General features: G+C 36.2%; 1 protein-coding gene across 8 annotated transcripts in view; it reads left to right on the forward strand.

Moving 5' to 3' along the window:
* Nucleotides 1-13709, forward strand: part of TBC1D5 (TBC1 domain family member 5) — a 542853-nt gene that overhangs the window by 423464 nt on the left and 105680 nt on the right. For all 8 annotated transcript variants that reach the window (XM_038570747.1, XM_038570749.1, XM_038570748.1 and 5 more), the window contains one exon: nt 387-493. In XM_038570747.1, the coding sequence (XP_038426675.1) occupies nt 387-493 (107 nt within the window). The remainder of the gene's footprint in view (nt 1-386; nt 494-13709) is intronic.

The raw sequence follows: 13709 nt of genomic DNA on the forward strand, positions 1-13709 counted from the left end.
TTTTAAACTGTTTTTTCCCATTCATAAGATTTTTGTTACTAATTTCTAAGCAAAACTAGAGACATTTAAACACAGATATATAAATGGCAATAAATATGCATGCTTCTAAGAGTTTATTTATATTGCAAACATACACATCTCTATATCTGAGGCTCTTCTTCCAACACCTCCTGAGGATAAGTGCTAGATATTAGATTGCAGTTAACAGTACAGTGTGCTGCTTCAAAGGCCATTTGGTAAAGATCCCTTCTCCCTATTTCCTTTTATCAAATTAATTGAGTTATTGGTTTGCTTTCTTTAAATCTAAGTTGTTATTTTTTAGTCTTGAGTAATGCAAACATCTTAAACAGTATTGCTTCTGAATTCTTCTTTTTCCTCTTATTTAGTGATCTCTAGTAACTACCAGACCTGTCTTGGCCTTCTGATGCATTACCCACTAATTGGGGACGTACACTCACTAATTCTTAAGGCTCTGTTCCTTCGAGATCCAAAGGTAAGCTTTCCAAATAGAGTATGCACAATTTTAAGTTGAGTGAAAAAATGGTTTCTCAGCATGACTCCAAGAATTCATAGTGGGGAATTTGTGTAATGACAGATGAATTGCTTAATGACAGAATTTGCCTGAAGTTGTAGGCAAAATTCACATACTTCACTGGCTAGCAACTGAGCAGGTAAAATAAGTAAGTGTACATTGACCGTGAGAACCTGGAACACACATCTCTTGTCCCTCAGAGGGTTGTTCTGCCTTCCCCTTTCCTCATAACTCAAGGAAGTAGCTCAGCAACTGTCTCTCCTTATAACCACATTTCATTATCATTGGTACCTCTCACAGAGACCAGCTTACCCAGGTAGAGCCTCAGGGGCCATGTGACCAAGACATTAGAGCTATAAAAAGCACTGGTTCTGGAAAAGTTTATGACACAATGAAATACTAAATCATTTTATTTTTGGATTATGTATTTTTCTAATTTTGTGGAAGAGTAACCTAATAAAACAGAGATTCAAACGACTTTAATGCTGATTTCTCTATTTAAACTTAAAGCAAGCCACCAAAATTTTCTTTACACTTCAGAGAAAAAGTGTGCTCTTTTACAACTAATGTTATATTTCTTGAAAATAAGAACATTTAATGATCTAAAAAAATCTGTGAATCCTTGATGCTTTTGAGCCAAACAAAAATATTGGATGAAATATAAGAGAGAGAGCTTCAAACACGAGTATGAGAATGCCAGGCATTCGGTGGTAATCCCAGCCTTTGGCTCTTTGGCAGAATTCCCAATAGTCATGTTGGCAGTTGTCGAACTGTCTTGGAGTCCGTCTGTCTGTGGCTCTGTTGCCAAAGCTCTGTCTGAGCCACTTGGGCCTCCAAGTTTAACGTAAATTTTAGTTCTAAAGGATTTCTGCTTTTCCCTCTGCGGTTGACTTCCAACATTTGAGTATGACCTCTATTTATTCTTTGATAGATTTAAAAGATTTGATTTCTTTGTGCCTATACCCATTTTCTATAAAAATACACAATTTTATATCATTTCTGCTCTACAGTGTTTCATTATGTGTCAAATATAATCCATCATTTCTCTGTTATCTAAGGTAGCATATTTTTTTCTGGTAAGGCTTAGGAGTCTGATTATAAAATCAAAAATCCCATATTTTATGTATATATTTTTTATAAAAAATAACCACAACTATGAAATATCTACAAAGGAATAAAGAAAGAGGTTGCTTGTCACTGAAGTATTTGAGTTTTGGTCTGTAAACTTAAGGTAAACTCAGCTCAGCATTAGGAATTCTTAGAATCATACAGAGTGGGGGAAAAAACCTGTTAAAATAACTATTTGAATTCTCTACTTAGATGATTTATTTTTGGTTTTACTGAAGGGAGAACTGAATATATTATCTAAACCTATCGATCTTGGTAATTTTTCCCTGGCTAAATATGGTTAATCTTGCTATGAATCATCCACTCTTCTAGATGTAGCATTCTATATAATAAATCAGTCAGTGTTATTAGTGGAATCTGAGATTTTAATAGAGTACTTTTTATCTCAATAAGATAGGTACATAATATAAGTATAATGAAGCCAATTCTGTAAGCATTAAAAAAATAAATTCTCTGAGGATTAAGAGAAGAAAAATATTGGCATTAGTATCTAAAGAAAAGTATTCCCCACTTTTACATTTAGGGTCTAACTAAGTAAAAATGATCAAGATAATGGCCCAAAATATAAGACCTTAAACTGATATTTCTGAGGCAGAAGAAATTGATCAGGAGGAGGAAGGAATCATGTTTAAAAGGCTGTTGAGAACAAGTTTATAGAATGATGATATCTATAGAAAAATAAAGAAAGTTGTATAGTGTTAAGGAGCTTTCACATGACTGTCCCAGCAAGGTGATAGTTTTAGTTAAGGAGCAAGGAGACTGAATTAGGGATCAGGACACTGGGTCAGATCTTGACTCTACTAACAACCATCCTTGTGATTTGGGGAAACTCATGCTTGCTAAATCATGGTCTTCTCTTTTGGGGTTGAATTAAATTGTCTCTAACGACCTGCCCAACCATAGCTCCTTTGTCCACAAAAAAACTGATGTAATTACAAAGATCTAGTAAAATCCAGTCCGGTGCTACAGAGGTACAAATGGGGAAGAAACACAAACACACACACACACACACACACACACACAGCGAGTTTATATATAGCATAGAAATCCACAAGTGGACAGAATTTTCAATGTAGTAATGTCATTATAATTCATATAGGCCATTTACACAGAGGAGGAAGAAAAAGAGGGAAGGATGATGTTAGTACCCCGCCCATGTCCTCTAAAAATCCAAACATCAGTGTGCTTAATTTCTATTAGTAACAATGAAACACTTAAAATACTTGAATCATTCCCAATTCAAGTAGGTCAGAGTATATAAACACACAAGTCTCTGTGAAGTGAACTAGTAGAAGGATGAGATTTGAGGCATGAAAGTACATTCTCATAGTCCAGTTATTTGTGACAGTAGTGTTTGTGGTTGCTGACAGACCCATTTTATTAATAAAATAAAAATAAACAAGGAACTCTGAGCCCTCTGAGTTCATTGCCAACTTCAGAAAAGCACTTTGTCCTACCGCTTTCAGTAAATCCCAGTGGTGATTGCTCAGTTGAGAATAGACTCTGCAACTAGAGCATGCGACACTGAGCTTTAATTGTTCTATATCAGATGTAGGCTTTACTGTGAAAAGGTTTCTCATTTGAACAGACTGAAATAATGGGGCTGTACACTGTAATAATAGAATCATTGTCCTTCATAGTTTCTAAGCACTTTGATGTCCTTACAACAAGCTATGAGGTAGACAAAACCAGGTTCTCTTTCTTCATTCTTTTTCAGTGCAGTCAGGTTAAGGTTATGTGGCTTTCCTGAGGCCGAAGACTTGTTAAGATTCCAAGCTAGCAAGAAAGACCCCATAACCCTTGTATGTATCTATCCCCTCCTGAGATTCCCAGCCTACCTTCTACCTCCTTCAGGAAGCCATTCCTAGGCTCAGACAGGACATGTTTTCACCTTTGAGTCCTCATAAGGATCTTATATTTTAGTTATTTGCTTATTATTGCATCCATTATTCCATATGATCCTACTCATTTTTTAGCATTTAACTTTGTGTTCTACAGGAGTTGATATTAAGAAAATAAACTGAATTTGGATGCGGTTGCTAAGCCTCTTCCAGTACACCATACTGACTCTAATCTGGGTGGATCTCATTCACCTAGTGTATATCTGGAACCCATACCCACATCCCATGGAAGCCTTTACCAACTATATATTTGTCAGTTGCCATTTTTATCAAGATGGTGAATGACCCTGCATCTTAAACTTATAGAGCATCTAGTTCCTTCATTTGCTGTGTGTCAGAATTGTTTGAAAAACTGTTAACACCTTCAAATATTATGGAACAAAAGAGACATAACAAAGAATCTAGTTAATATACCTCACTGTGACCGTCAGAATTTCAGAACTGCAAGGAACCTAGAGATCTAATCCAGCTTCTGCTTCTGTAGACAAACAAAGGATCAAGGTGAAATCTGAGACTCATTTAATACAGCTTGTCGGTTGCAGAGCCGGCACTGGTTGATCCCAGGTCTTCCAACCACCTTTCCACACCAGAACTATATTTTTTAAAAATAGTAGAATCCTATTTACTACTATTTGTCATAAAAATTATTCAATTTGTAACACATTTAATTTGCATCTGTAATAAATATAACTGCCACATAAATAAGTGGACCTAGAACTATTTGAAATTTTCTTAAAGGTATGCTATGTAAAGAGACTAAATGTCAAGTATCTGTTTGTAGCATCATGTTCTCTGTTCACCATAAATATGATTTCTATACTTAATTCTTCAGACCATGATCCTAATTCTCATTTTCTTGTCTTCATGATATTAGAACCACTGAGCAGATTTCCAAAACAATCCACTAAATGAAGTAGAGGGATAGAAGGAGGACAGTCTGAAAAATATGAAGTGATTAAAAAACATTGTTCTAACTAGTTGTTCAAATTTAAAAAAAAAATTTAAAAACCCAATTAGAAACAAAAGTCATAGAAAATGTGAACATATTGTGTTCCTTAAATAACCAGATGTTCTCTCCTTCCTGAAGGCAGTAAGGGCTAGGAATAAAAGGTTTAAAACTATTGTTTTAAGTTAACTGTGAATTTTGCAAATCTGTTTTTACCCTTTAGCAAATAAAATTCTAATACGGAAACATAAGCAAAGTAATTTTCATTTTTTGGTGCTCTCTTATTTGTGTTGTGTGTTGAAGTGTTAACCTTATCACAAAGACTTATTACAAATGAAATACAGTACATAGATTAACATTTTAGATTATGCAGTAAGAATTTGACAGCTACTGTTTGTTTTGAAGACTAGAATATTCTCCAAAAAATATTTCTGGTAAGTTTGCAAGCAACCCTTTTAGCAGTGACTGCTATTGTTTTTGGAAGAAAATTGCTAGAAATAAGACAATTTAATTTCATAGTCCTTCTTGTACACACAAACACACTATAAAAATATAGTGTACAGTGTTCTTATGCTTGGCCAATTCTGTTTTGGCTTTTATTTGGAGTTATGTTAAAGTTTGCCTTTTTAAATTATAAAAGGTCTAAATATTCAGATTTCAGATTTTATGCAGGTAATAGATTTTTTTACTCTTTTAATTCCAAAAAAACTCCATTGTAGGTGCTTTTTAAAAATAAATGACTTTGGTAAAATGTCATCTATCAGAATTGAAAAAAGGTGAATGAATCCAAGTCTGCTACCAATCAGGTGACAGTGTTGCAAAATATGCATTACAGTAGTTGTATTCGTTTTCCCCTCTGAGTAGTAAATAACCTGAAAACCACATATACTAACTCTTTGAGGAGGATGCAGTACCCATTTTTTTTACTTTTCATGATGTTCCCATCAGAGGTTCTGTTCAGATTTTCCAATATTAGTTTTTAATATGATTTTCTCTTGTAGAAAGAATGCTACTTCTCTTTTCTTCATCCTTTTTTTAGTTCCTGAAAAACAGGAGCATTTCTCTGAAAACTGCCATTATTTGAGAATCATTTGTTTTTGTTTTTTTCTGTTAATGACCCCTCAAAATGTTTCTTTTTCTTTGTATATGAGCTAGGTAACCACATGTCATTCTTTTATTATCATTAGATTACAGCCAATTAGACATTTATTATCATTAATATTTAGGTATTAGTGATTACTCAGGTATAGACTTTTTTGAGATAGGACAGCATTAAAAAATACTAAGTTCTACTTCTGAAGTAATGGTGGCTATCAAAAATCTGTAAAGAAATAACTTGAAAATCTTGACTAAACCAATACTTGAAATTTGTTTTTATTGTAGACATTTTATAAAGTCAGATTATGTTTCTCAAAGCTTGTTAAGGGTTTCCTAGTGCCTCAAATAATTTTGAACTTGTTTTATAAAAGTATTTTGAATTTATTAATTTATTCAACAAACCAGTCTTTCTTGTATACTATCTAGAATTCAACAGACCTTGTTTAGATCCTGGTGAGATATATATATGTATGATGTGTCTTTATCATAATACCCAAGTAAACAAGAAAGTACTCAATTTATCACGTGCTGTAAAGGATACAAATAGGGTAGCATTAAAGTAATAAGAGGAGGAAAAGAACCTGAGCTTGGTGAAGACCTAATTTATGTAAGTTAGTCCAAAGGCCCTCTCTTTGATGAGATACCATTTTAGCTGAGAACTAACGAAGGAGAAGATATCAGCCAGACATAGAATAGGGAGAGGAGCCTCTAGACAGGGGAACAGCAAACACTCCAAAGTAAAAAAGAGCCAAGCCTGTTTATGAAACTAAAGAAGACCAGTGTGACTAGAGCCAGGAACTTAGGGGAAGCTGCCTGAGATAGCAGAAAGGCCAGGGAAGGCTTGTTATTACTTTGTTCTTCCCTGGCAATCTTACATGTTGATATATGGTAAAATTACTTCTAAGGTCCCACTTTGAAATTCTAAAAAGATTGCTGGGCTTATGGTGATTCCTCTGATGACTGAGACACACTGTCATTACAAACTGTTCTTAACTCTCAGCTGGAAGTTCTAAGAACTCGTCCTAAATGAGTTCCTCACTTATTCAGACCTCTGGGCTGTAACATGGATCTGACCAGTAGGTCATTGCATAAGTTAGAAAGACTGGCCAGGACCCTGAACATATATTACATTTATCTTTTAAAACACTGTCTTGGCTTCCTTCCCTACACTACCAGTCTCAGTTTTGCTTTCATTAGATCAGTATTATGCTCTACTATGTAGTGACGAGGGAACTAAACCAGTCTTTCTCACCTACCAAAATGGGAGCTCTCCTAGGTCAGGGATTAGATCTCCAACAGTACTAATCCAGTGGCAGCCACATGAGGGAAACACAGAATCAGGTTCCACTGACATCACAACCTGCTGTATTTATTGGACGACTCACTCCTTTTCTTGAACTGTAGAATGAAGCAGCTAGGCCATGTATCTCAGTAGACCCTTCTGGACTTATTTTAGCAAGATACAATTCAACAGATACACTTTTTAGTTACTTACTGTGGGCAGACCATGAGAACTAATCTATGGGACTAGGATATAGTCCCTTATAGATGTAAATAACTAATTCTTATGGAAAGTAACATGAGTGAGAGAGTATTGCAGGAAGAATAGGTAATTCAGACTTGGAGAGTCAGAAAGATGTGGAAGAAGCATTCTGACTGGGTTTTTAACAATTTCCTTGGGAGATGTCACTCTGTCTTAAAACTCCATAAGCAAAGCTCCTGAGAATTGCCGAAGCAAGTGACCAAACTGAGCCTTGCAGTACTCCATCCACACTAACTCAGTGAGCCCCTCAGGGACCTAAAAAACAGCATTGTCCCCTCTCGATACCTCATGTGCAAATAGGCACTCATTTTTTTTTTTTTAGGCACTCATTTTTTAAGTCTATCAAATGTATCTTAGTTTGATAGTATTTTATTTGGCATTAATTTATATGGTATTCCAATTTGTAGGTTATTATTCAGCATAAATAAATGTTATAAGAGTGAGAGGGAGAAGATGACTCCCTGCTAAGTAGAGAGCCTGATACAGAGCTTGATCCAGGATCCTGAGATCATGACCTGAGCCAAAGGCAGAGGCTTAACAAACTGAGCCATCTAGGCACCCCTGGTCACTCTCGGGAAGCTTAGCAATTTTTATTTTGGGTGGCTGAAGAGAGCTGTGAAACTTTGTGGCAGATTCCTCTGCATGTTTTAGATGAAAGGGTTTCTTCTCTCAACCCATTGCAGTGGTGATTTATTTTTCCTCAAATAGCTAAAGAAGAGACTAGATTGCATGGTTAATTCTGTTCTGAAAACAAAATCTACAAACCATTCCCCTTTTATTTGATAACTTATAAGTAAGGGAAATCTAGGTTTTTAAGGGGAAATACTTATTTTAAATAGATTACTTAAGCTTTTAAAGCTATTAATCCAATGCATGTGTGTTTAGAAAGGCACTAGGAGGCCCCAAATGTAAAAGCATTAAAGTATCACAACACGTTATAGTGATATGTTTGTGATATGTCCCTGAGGTCAGAGAATGAAGTATCTGCCCTGCTTCACTGCTGACTTGCCATTTTACCCCCAGAGAAATCATTTAACCTTTTGCTTCCTTAGATTCAGGTTCATTAATTGTTCTTTAAAAAGGGATAGGTGACTGGTGAGGCTTTAATTAGCCTATAATCTCTAAAAGTCATTTGCAGCTCTAAGTGCTTTGAGAATCTAGCTAATCACTTATTTTCCTTATTGTATATGAAGTAGCTTATTTACAAAGAAAAGGCACTACATGGAGTTGTTTCTACATGGTCTTACTGTTACAATGTCAAGAAACTGAAAGTTTTTAAATCACAGAATATGACAGATTATAAACTTAAAACTGACAAAATAGGAAAAAAACAATAGTTCTTTTTAATATATAAGTAGTTGTGGCCAAAACAAGTATTTTATTTATCTCTTGATTATATTAGCTTAGTAAATATTAGTAAATATTATATTGCTGATTTAAAATATTAAGTATACTGATTTTATAGGAATAAAAATCAATACATTCAAGTAGTTAACTGCAAAACAATAATCAATTAACTTTATTATATATAAATACTTTAGGCAAGAAGTTATATCTGTTCCAAAAAACAAAACAAAATCACAAAAGATTTTATCATGGAGGATTTTTGGGATCCCTGGGTGGCGCAGCGGTTTGGCGCCTGCCTTTGGCCCAGGGCGCGATCCTGGAGACCCGGGATCGAATCCCACGTCGGGCTCCCGGTGCATGGAGCCTGCTTCTCCCTCTGCCTGTGTCTCTGCCTCTCTCTCTCTCTCTGTATGACTATCATAAATAAATTAAAAATATATATATATTAAAAAAAAAGATTTTATCATGGAGGATTTTTAAGTATATTTCATCATTTGTATGATTACCATATTAGGATATGTCAGGGAGGTTTGCGTATATATGCAAGTGTCAGTTCCACTCAGATGAGCCTAGAGCTGCCACCACCTATGCAGAGTTGGCCCCCAGCTCCTCCATTCAGCTCTGCCTAGGGGGTTTCACTCAAGTATTTGATGTATAAGGTCCTCAGATGCTGTTAATGACATTTTCCAAGTATCTTCATATGGTTTGGAATACCTCTTTATTTTACTTTGGTTGTTTTTCCTGGTTTCAAAGAGGAACTTTTTAGTTTTATTTCTCCACATTGTTTCTTTCTCCAAAATGTATTTTTATTCATTTAGCCAAAATTTACTGACCTTTTGCTGTGTAGCAGTAGCGTCTAAAATGTCTCAGAAGTCTTGATTGAATACAAAGAAGGATGAACAGGATTTATGGCAAATGAAAGGAATAATCACTTGGTTGATTCTCTGTGACCTCCTTTAAGTCTTCGCTAAGGTCTGGTCTTCTCAGTGGGACCTGCCCTAATCACCCTGCAGTTGCCCTGTCTCCACGAGCCCATTGCACCAGCCCTCCTGATCCCCTTAGCCTGCCCTACTTTCCTTTCCATGGCCAATTATCACCTTCTATCATAGTAGAGAAGTTGTAAATTATTTTTTTATTTTCTGTCTTCCCCTACTAATATACCAACGTCATGACAGAAATGTGTTTAGTCTGTTTTATATTCTGTTACCCAAGTACCTACAATAATGGGTGGATGAATGAGTAAATAAATGTATGGTGACTATTAACCCCCGACCAAACAAACCCTCAAGCTCTCTGCCACAAGGGAAATTACGCTGTTCATTGCAATGCAGTTCAGCAAGTGTTTATTGCTACCTGTGCTGGGTTCTGGGAATATAATGAATTAGGGGGACACAGTCCTCTCAACACAAAGTTTACCATCTAAGGCAGTGGATCTTGAACTATGGTGTGCCAGAGAAGCACCTGTGGGATCTTGTTATAAAAACAGACTCCTAGACCATTCTAGTGTAAATCCAGAAATCTGCATTTGTAACTGTTCTGAAACTGGCCAGCCATGGACAACACTTTAAGAAACAGACACTAGTTTCAGAAAAAAGTTATGACACAAATCGAAACCCAAATATCTAAAAACAGAAGAATGGCATACACAGTGACTACACAGAGATAATCCAGTAGAATATAGGGAGAAACTAATGGAACTTCTATTTATAGTTACTTTTCTAAAAGAAAAAAAAAACTGAGCTCTACTTTTTTTTTTTTTTTTTAATTCATGGGAGACACACACACACACACACATACACAGGGGGGTGGGGGGCAGAGACACAGACAGAGCGAGAAACAGGCTCCACTCAGGGAGCCTGATGTGGGACTCAATCCCGAGTCTCCAAGATCAGGCCCTGGGCGGAAGGCGGCGCTAAACCGCTAAGCCACCGGCTGCCCTGAACTTTACTTTTTAATGACAAATTAATACTGGTATCTTCACTAGGCCCATATGTCAGCCAGTCATGTATCACCTGTGAAGTCTACCAAGGGAAGAGGAGACTTTTCCATGCAAAGGTGTTGACAGTGGCCTCCTCTCTTCTTTCTGCTTTCACCACCTTGGTCTTATTGCCATTTCCATTTGCCCAGTTAAGTGGATTTATGGGCTGTGTTATCTTAAATGATGGCATATTTATAATAACAAAGGGATGTCAGGGACCATGGACATCTATTGTGAGTTCACTAGATATCTTCTAGTGTACTTAAAAGAGTCACCAAATATAATTTCTTTTTGAAAAAAAATATATACTTCGGATTTGCTTACCTCTGTTGTGTTGAGTAGCTGTTAATAATATGTTACCATGCAAATATTTTTTTAAATAAACAATTTGTCTCTTCAAATTAAGATTCAAATTAAGATTCTCATTTTAATAATGAGAAAAAATAGGAGCTTTCTCAAATTCATGCTATGGAAAGAACATTTTAAATTTGAATATTTGGAAACTTCTCATCCATTTGCAGTGTTCTTGCCAAAAACAATTTAAGTGTATCTTTTAAAACTTTCTAGGTACACTAAAAAGTTGTGGGAACAGAAATTCTAACTTGGTTACTAATATCCCAAATGAAGAGATGAAGTCAGGTTTGAATCTGTTTTTTAAAATACAGAAAAGTAACATCCTCCAATTAAATTATTTTAAGAGCTGGATGATGGTTAATTTTATGTCATCTTGACTGGACTAAGGAAACCCAGATGCTATTTCCAGAACAGGTTAGCATTGAATCAGTAGACTAAGTAAAGATTTTCCCTCACCAGTGTAGACAGGCATCATCCAATCTCTTGAGAGCCCAAATAGAACTAAAGGGTGGAAGAAGAGCAAACTTTGGAATTAGGACTTCCATCTTCTCTTGCCCTAAGACATCTGAATTCCTGGTTCTTGGACCTTGAGATTCCAGGACTTCCCAGCATAGTCGCCCCAGTCTTTCCCTGACCTCCCCCCAACTCGTCCACCCACACTTCCCTCTTTCCACCCCTACCCACCACCCCAGTTCTCAGACCTTGGAACTTGGACTGAATTATACCACTGGCTTTCTTGGTTCTCCAGCTTGCAGTTGGCAGATTTTAGCACACCTCAGCCTCAGTAATCACATAGACCACTTGCCATAATAAATCTTTTCTTACATATCCGTATATATCTTATTGGTTCTGTTTCTCTGAAGATCCCTAATGCAAGCTGATTAATATCAAAGAAGATAGAAATTATGTCAATTTAACAAGAATTTTGGCATAATTGGTGGATTGCACTATGAATGCTATACTTTAGCAAGAGAAGCCAATAATGTACTTCCTCCATGCAGACCTATGTCTCTTTGTAGGTTAACATTTTCTGAAATGTCATTGACAAAAACTGACTATCACAAAGCACTTAACCAAGATTTTTAAAAAGTAAAGAAGCATGTTGAATCATACCAATGTATGCTAAACATATATTTTTCAGAAGAGCAAAAATTACCATTGTAAGTAAACTATTATGAAAATGAATTTAAATATAATTTATTTCATCTCTATCTCATTTAAAAATTCTGTTGTGCATACATATATTTTCTCATGTGCATAATTAGTACAAGTGGTACATGCATATGACTTGTAAATAAATAAATAAATACACACATATTGAGGGTATAAGCAACCCCCTCCCATTTTTAACTAGTAAAGGAATAATGAAAGTTGAAGGATCCCTGCTCTAGACTATTAGTTCCTGAAAACTGATCTAGTTGATTCTAATGCTTAACCAGGATGAGAGTCTTAAGGCTGCCTCCTAGAGCATACACAGTTCTAGAGTCCCCGTAGACATACCCATTAGCAGGGACAGCTTGGAAAGACACAGGCCTTACTCTTATCCATATGAATAGGAGAGTTCTCCTGAACTTCTCTAATTAAACTGATAATGTAATACCTTCTCGAACATTGGCTTTCACTGAGAAGTATACCTGTTCCATCCCAGTCCTCTTACTGTGTTCTTATCATTTGGCTCATTATGCAATTTTATAGATGGTACTGATAATTACAAAGTAAGGCCTTTAAAACATTCAGTTATGGGGCATGATACATTTTGCAAATTCTTTAGAGGTAGTTAAGACTCTAGAGATGATATAACTATACCTTCATTTCCTCCTGAGGGCTTGATAAGGATGTGAGGCGACATACCCAAAGTATCCAGAATTCAAGGGCATAGCCAAAACCAGTCCCCAGGCTCCCATTTCCAAACTGGAGCCATCTGACATGCTCTTCCTTGGCCTTGCTCTCCCTGAAGACTCCTGGGACAGAACTATCTCAGTACTTCCACGCTCACCATTTCCCTCCACTTCCTCTGTGGCCACAAGGAAAATTAAGATGAGTTGTTTGGTCTTGTATAGTAAATACAAAACTGTGCATTTCAACTTGATTATCCTTCCAAGGACAGTTGTTTACTTCTGATTTCACATTTATTCATGGTCTGAATACTGAATTTGAAAATTGGTCTATTAGTTTGCCAGGTCTAGTCTCCAGGTTCCTGAAGTAAAGTACCCAGTGAAAGCGATAGGGGAAAAGTATAAAAATAATATAAATTGCTTTTCTATAATAAAACTGATCTTTGGGATCCCTGGATGGCGCAGCGGTTTGGCGCCTGCCTTTGGCCCAGGGCGCGATCTTGGAGACCCGGGATCGAATCCCACATCGGGCTCCCGGTGCATGGAGCCTGCTTCTCCCTCTGCCTGTGTCTCTGCCTCTTTCTCTCTCTGTGTGACTGTCATAAAATAAAAATAAAAATAAAAAAATTTTACAACTGATCTTTGAGTGCTTTCCTTAACCATGAGACTATAATGGCTTAAGTGGAAGACAATAAGACAAAAAAAATTTAAAAATTAAAAATTAAAGTAAACCAGTCAAGAGAGCCAATTCAAAGGCTTAAGAGTGACAGTGTGAAATGCAGAAGAAAGGGAGAGAGAGAGAAAGTAAATATATAAGAATATGGATAAATAGGAAGTTAAGTAACTGGAAAAAAATCACCTTGGACAGCTTTTCTACTTGAGAATAATATGTGTACATACTACAATGATTATTCAGTTTCATTGTTATAGTGTATTAAGGTTGACCAGCTGCTGTAACAAATAAACCCTTATGTTTCTTTGGCATCTCACAGCAGATGTTTAAGTTTCACCCAAGTGACAATCCATTATAAGGCAGGGATGGGAGTA

The sequence above is a fragment of the Canis lupus genome, chromosome 23 (genome assembly GCF_011100685.1).
Source record: "Canis lupus familiaris isolate Mischka breed German Shepherd chromosome 23, alternate assembly UU_Cfam_GSD_1.0, whole genome shotgun sequence".
Lineage (NCBI taxonomy): Eukaryota > Metazoa > Chordata > Mammalia > Carnivora > Canidae > Canis > Canis lupus.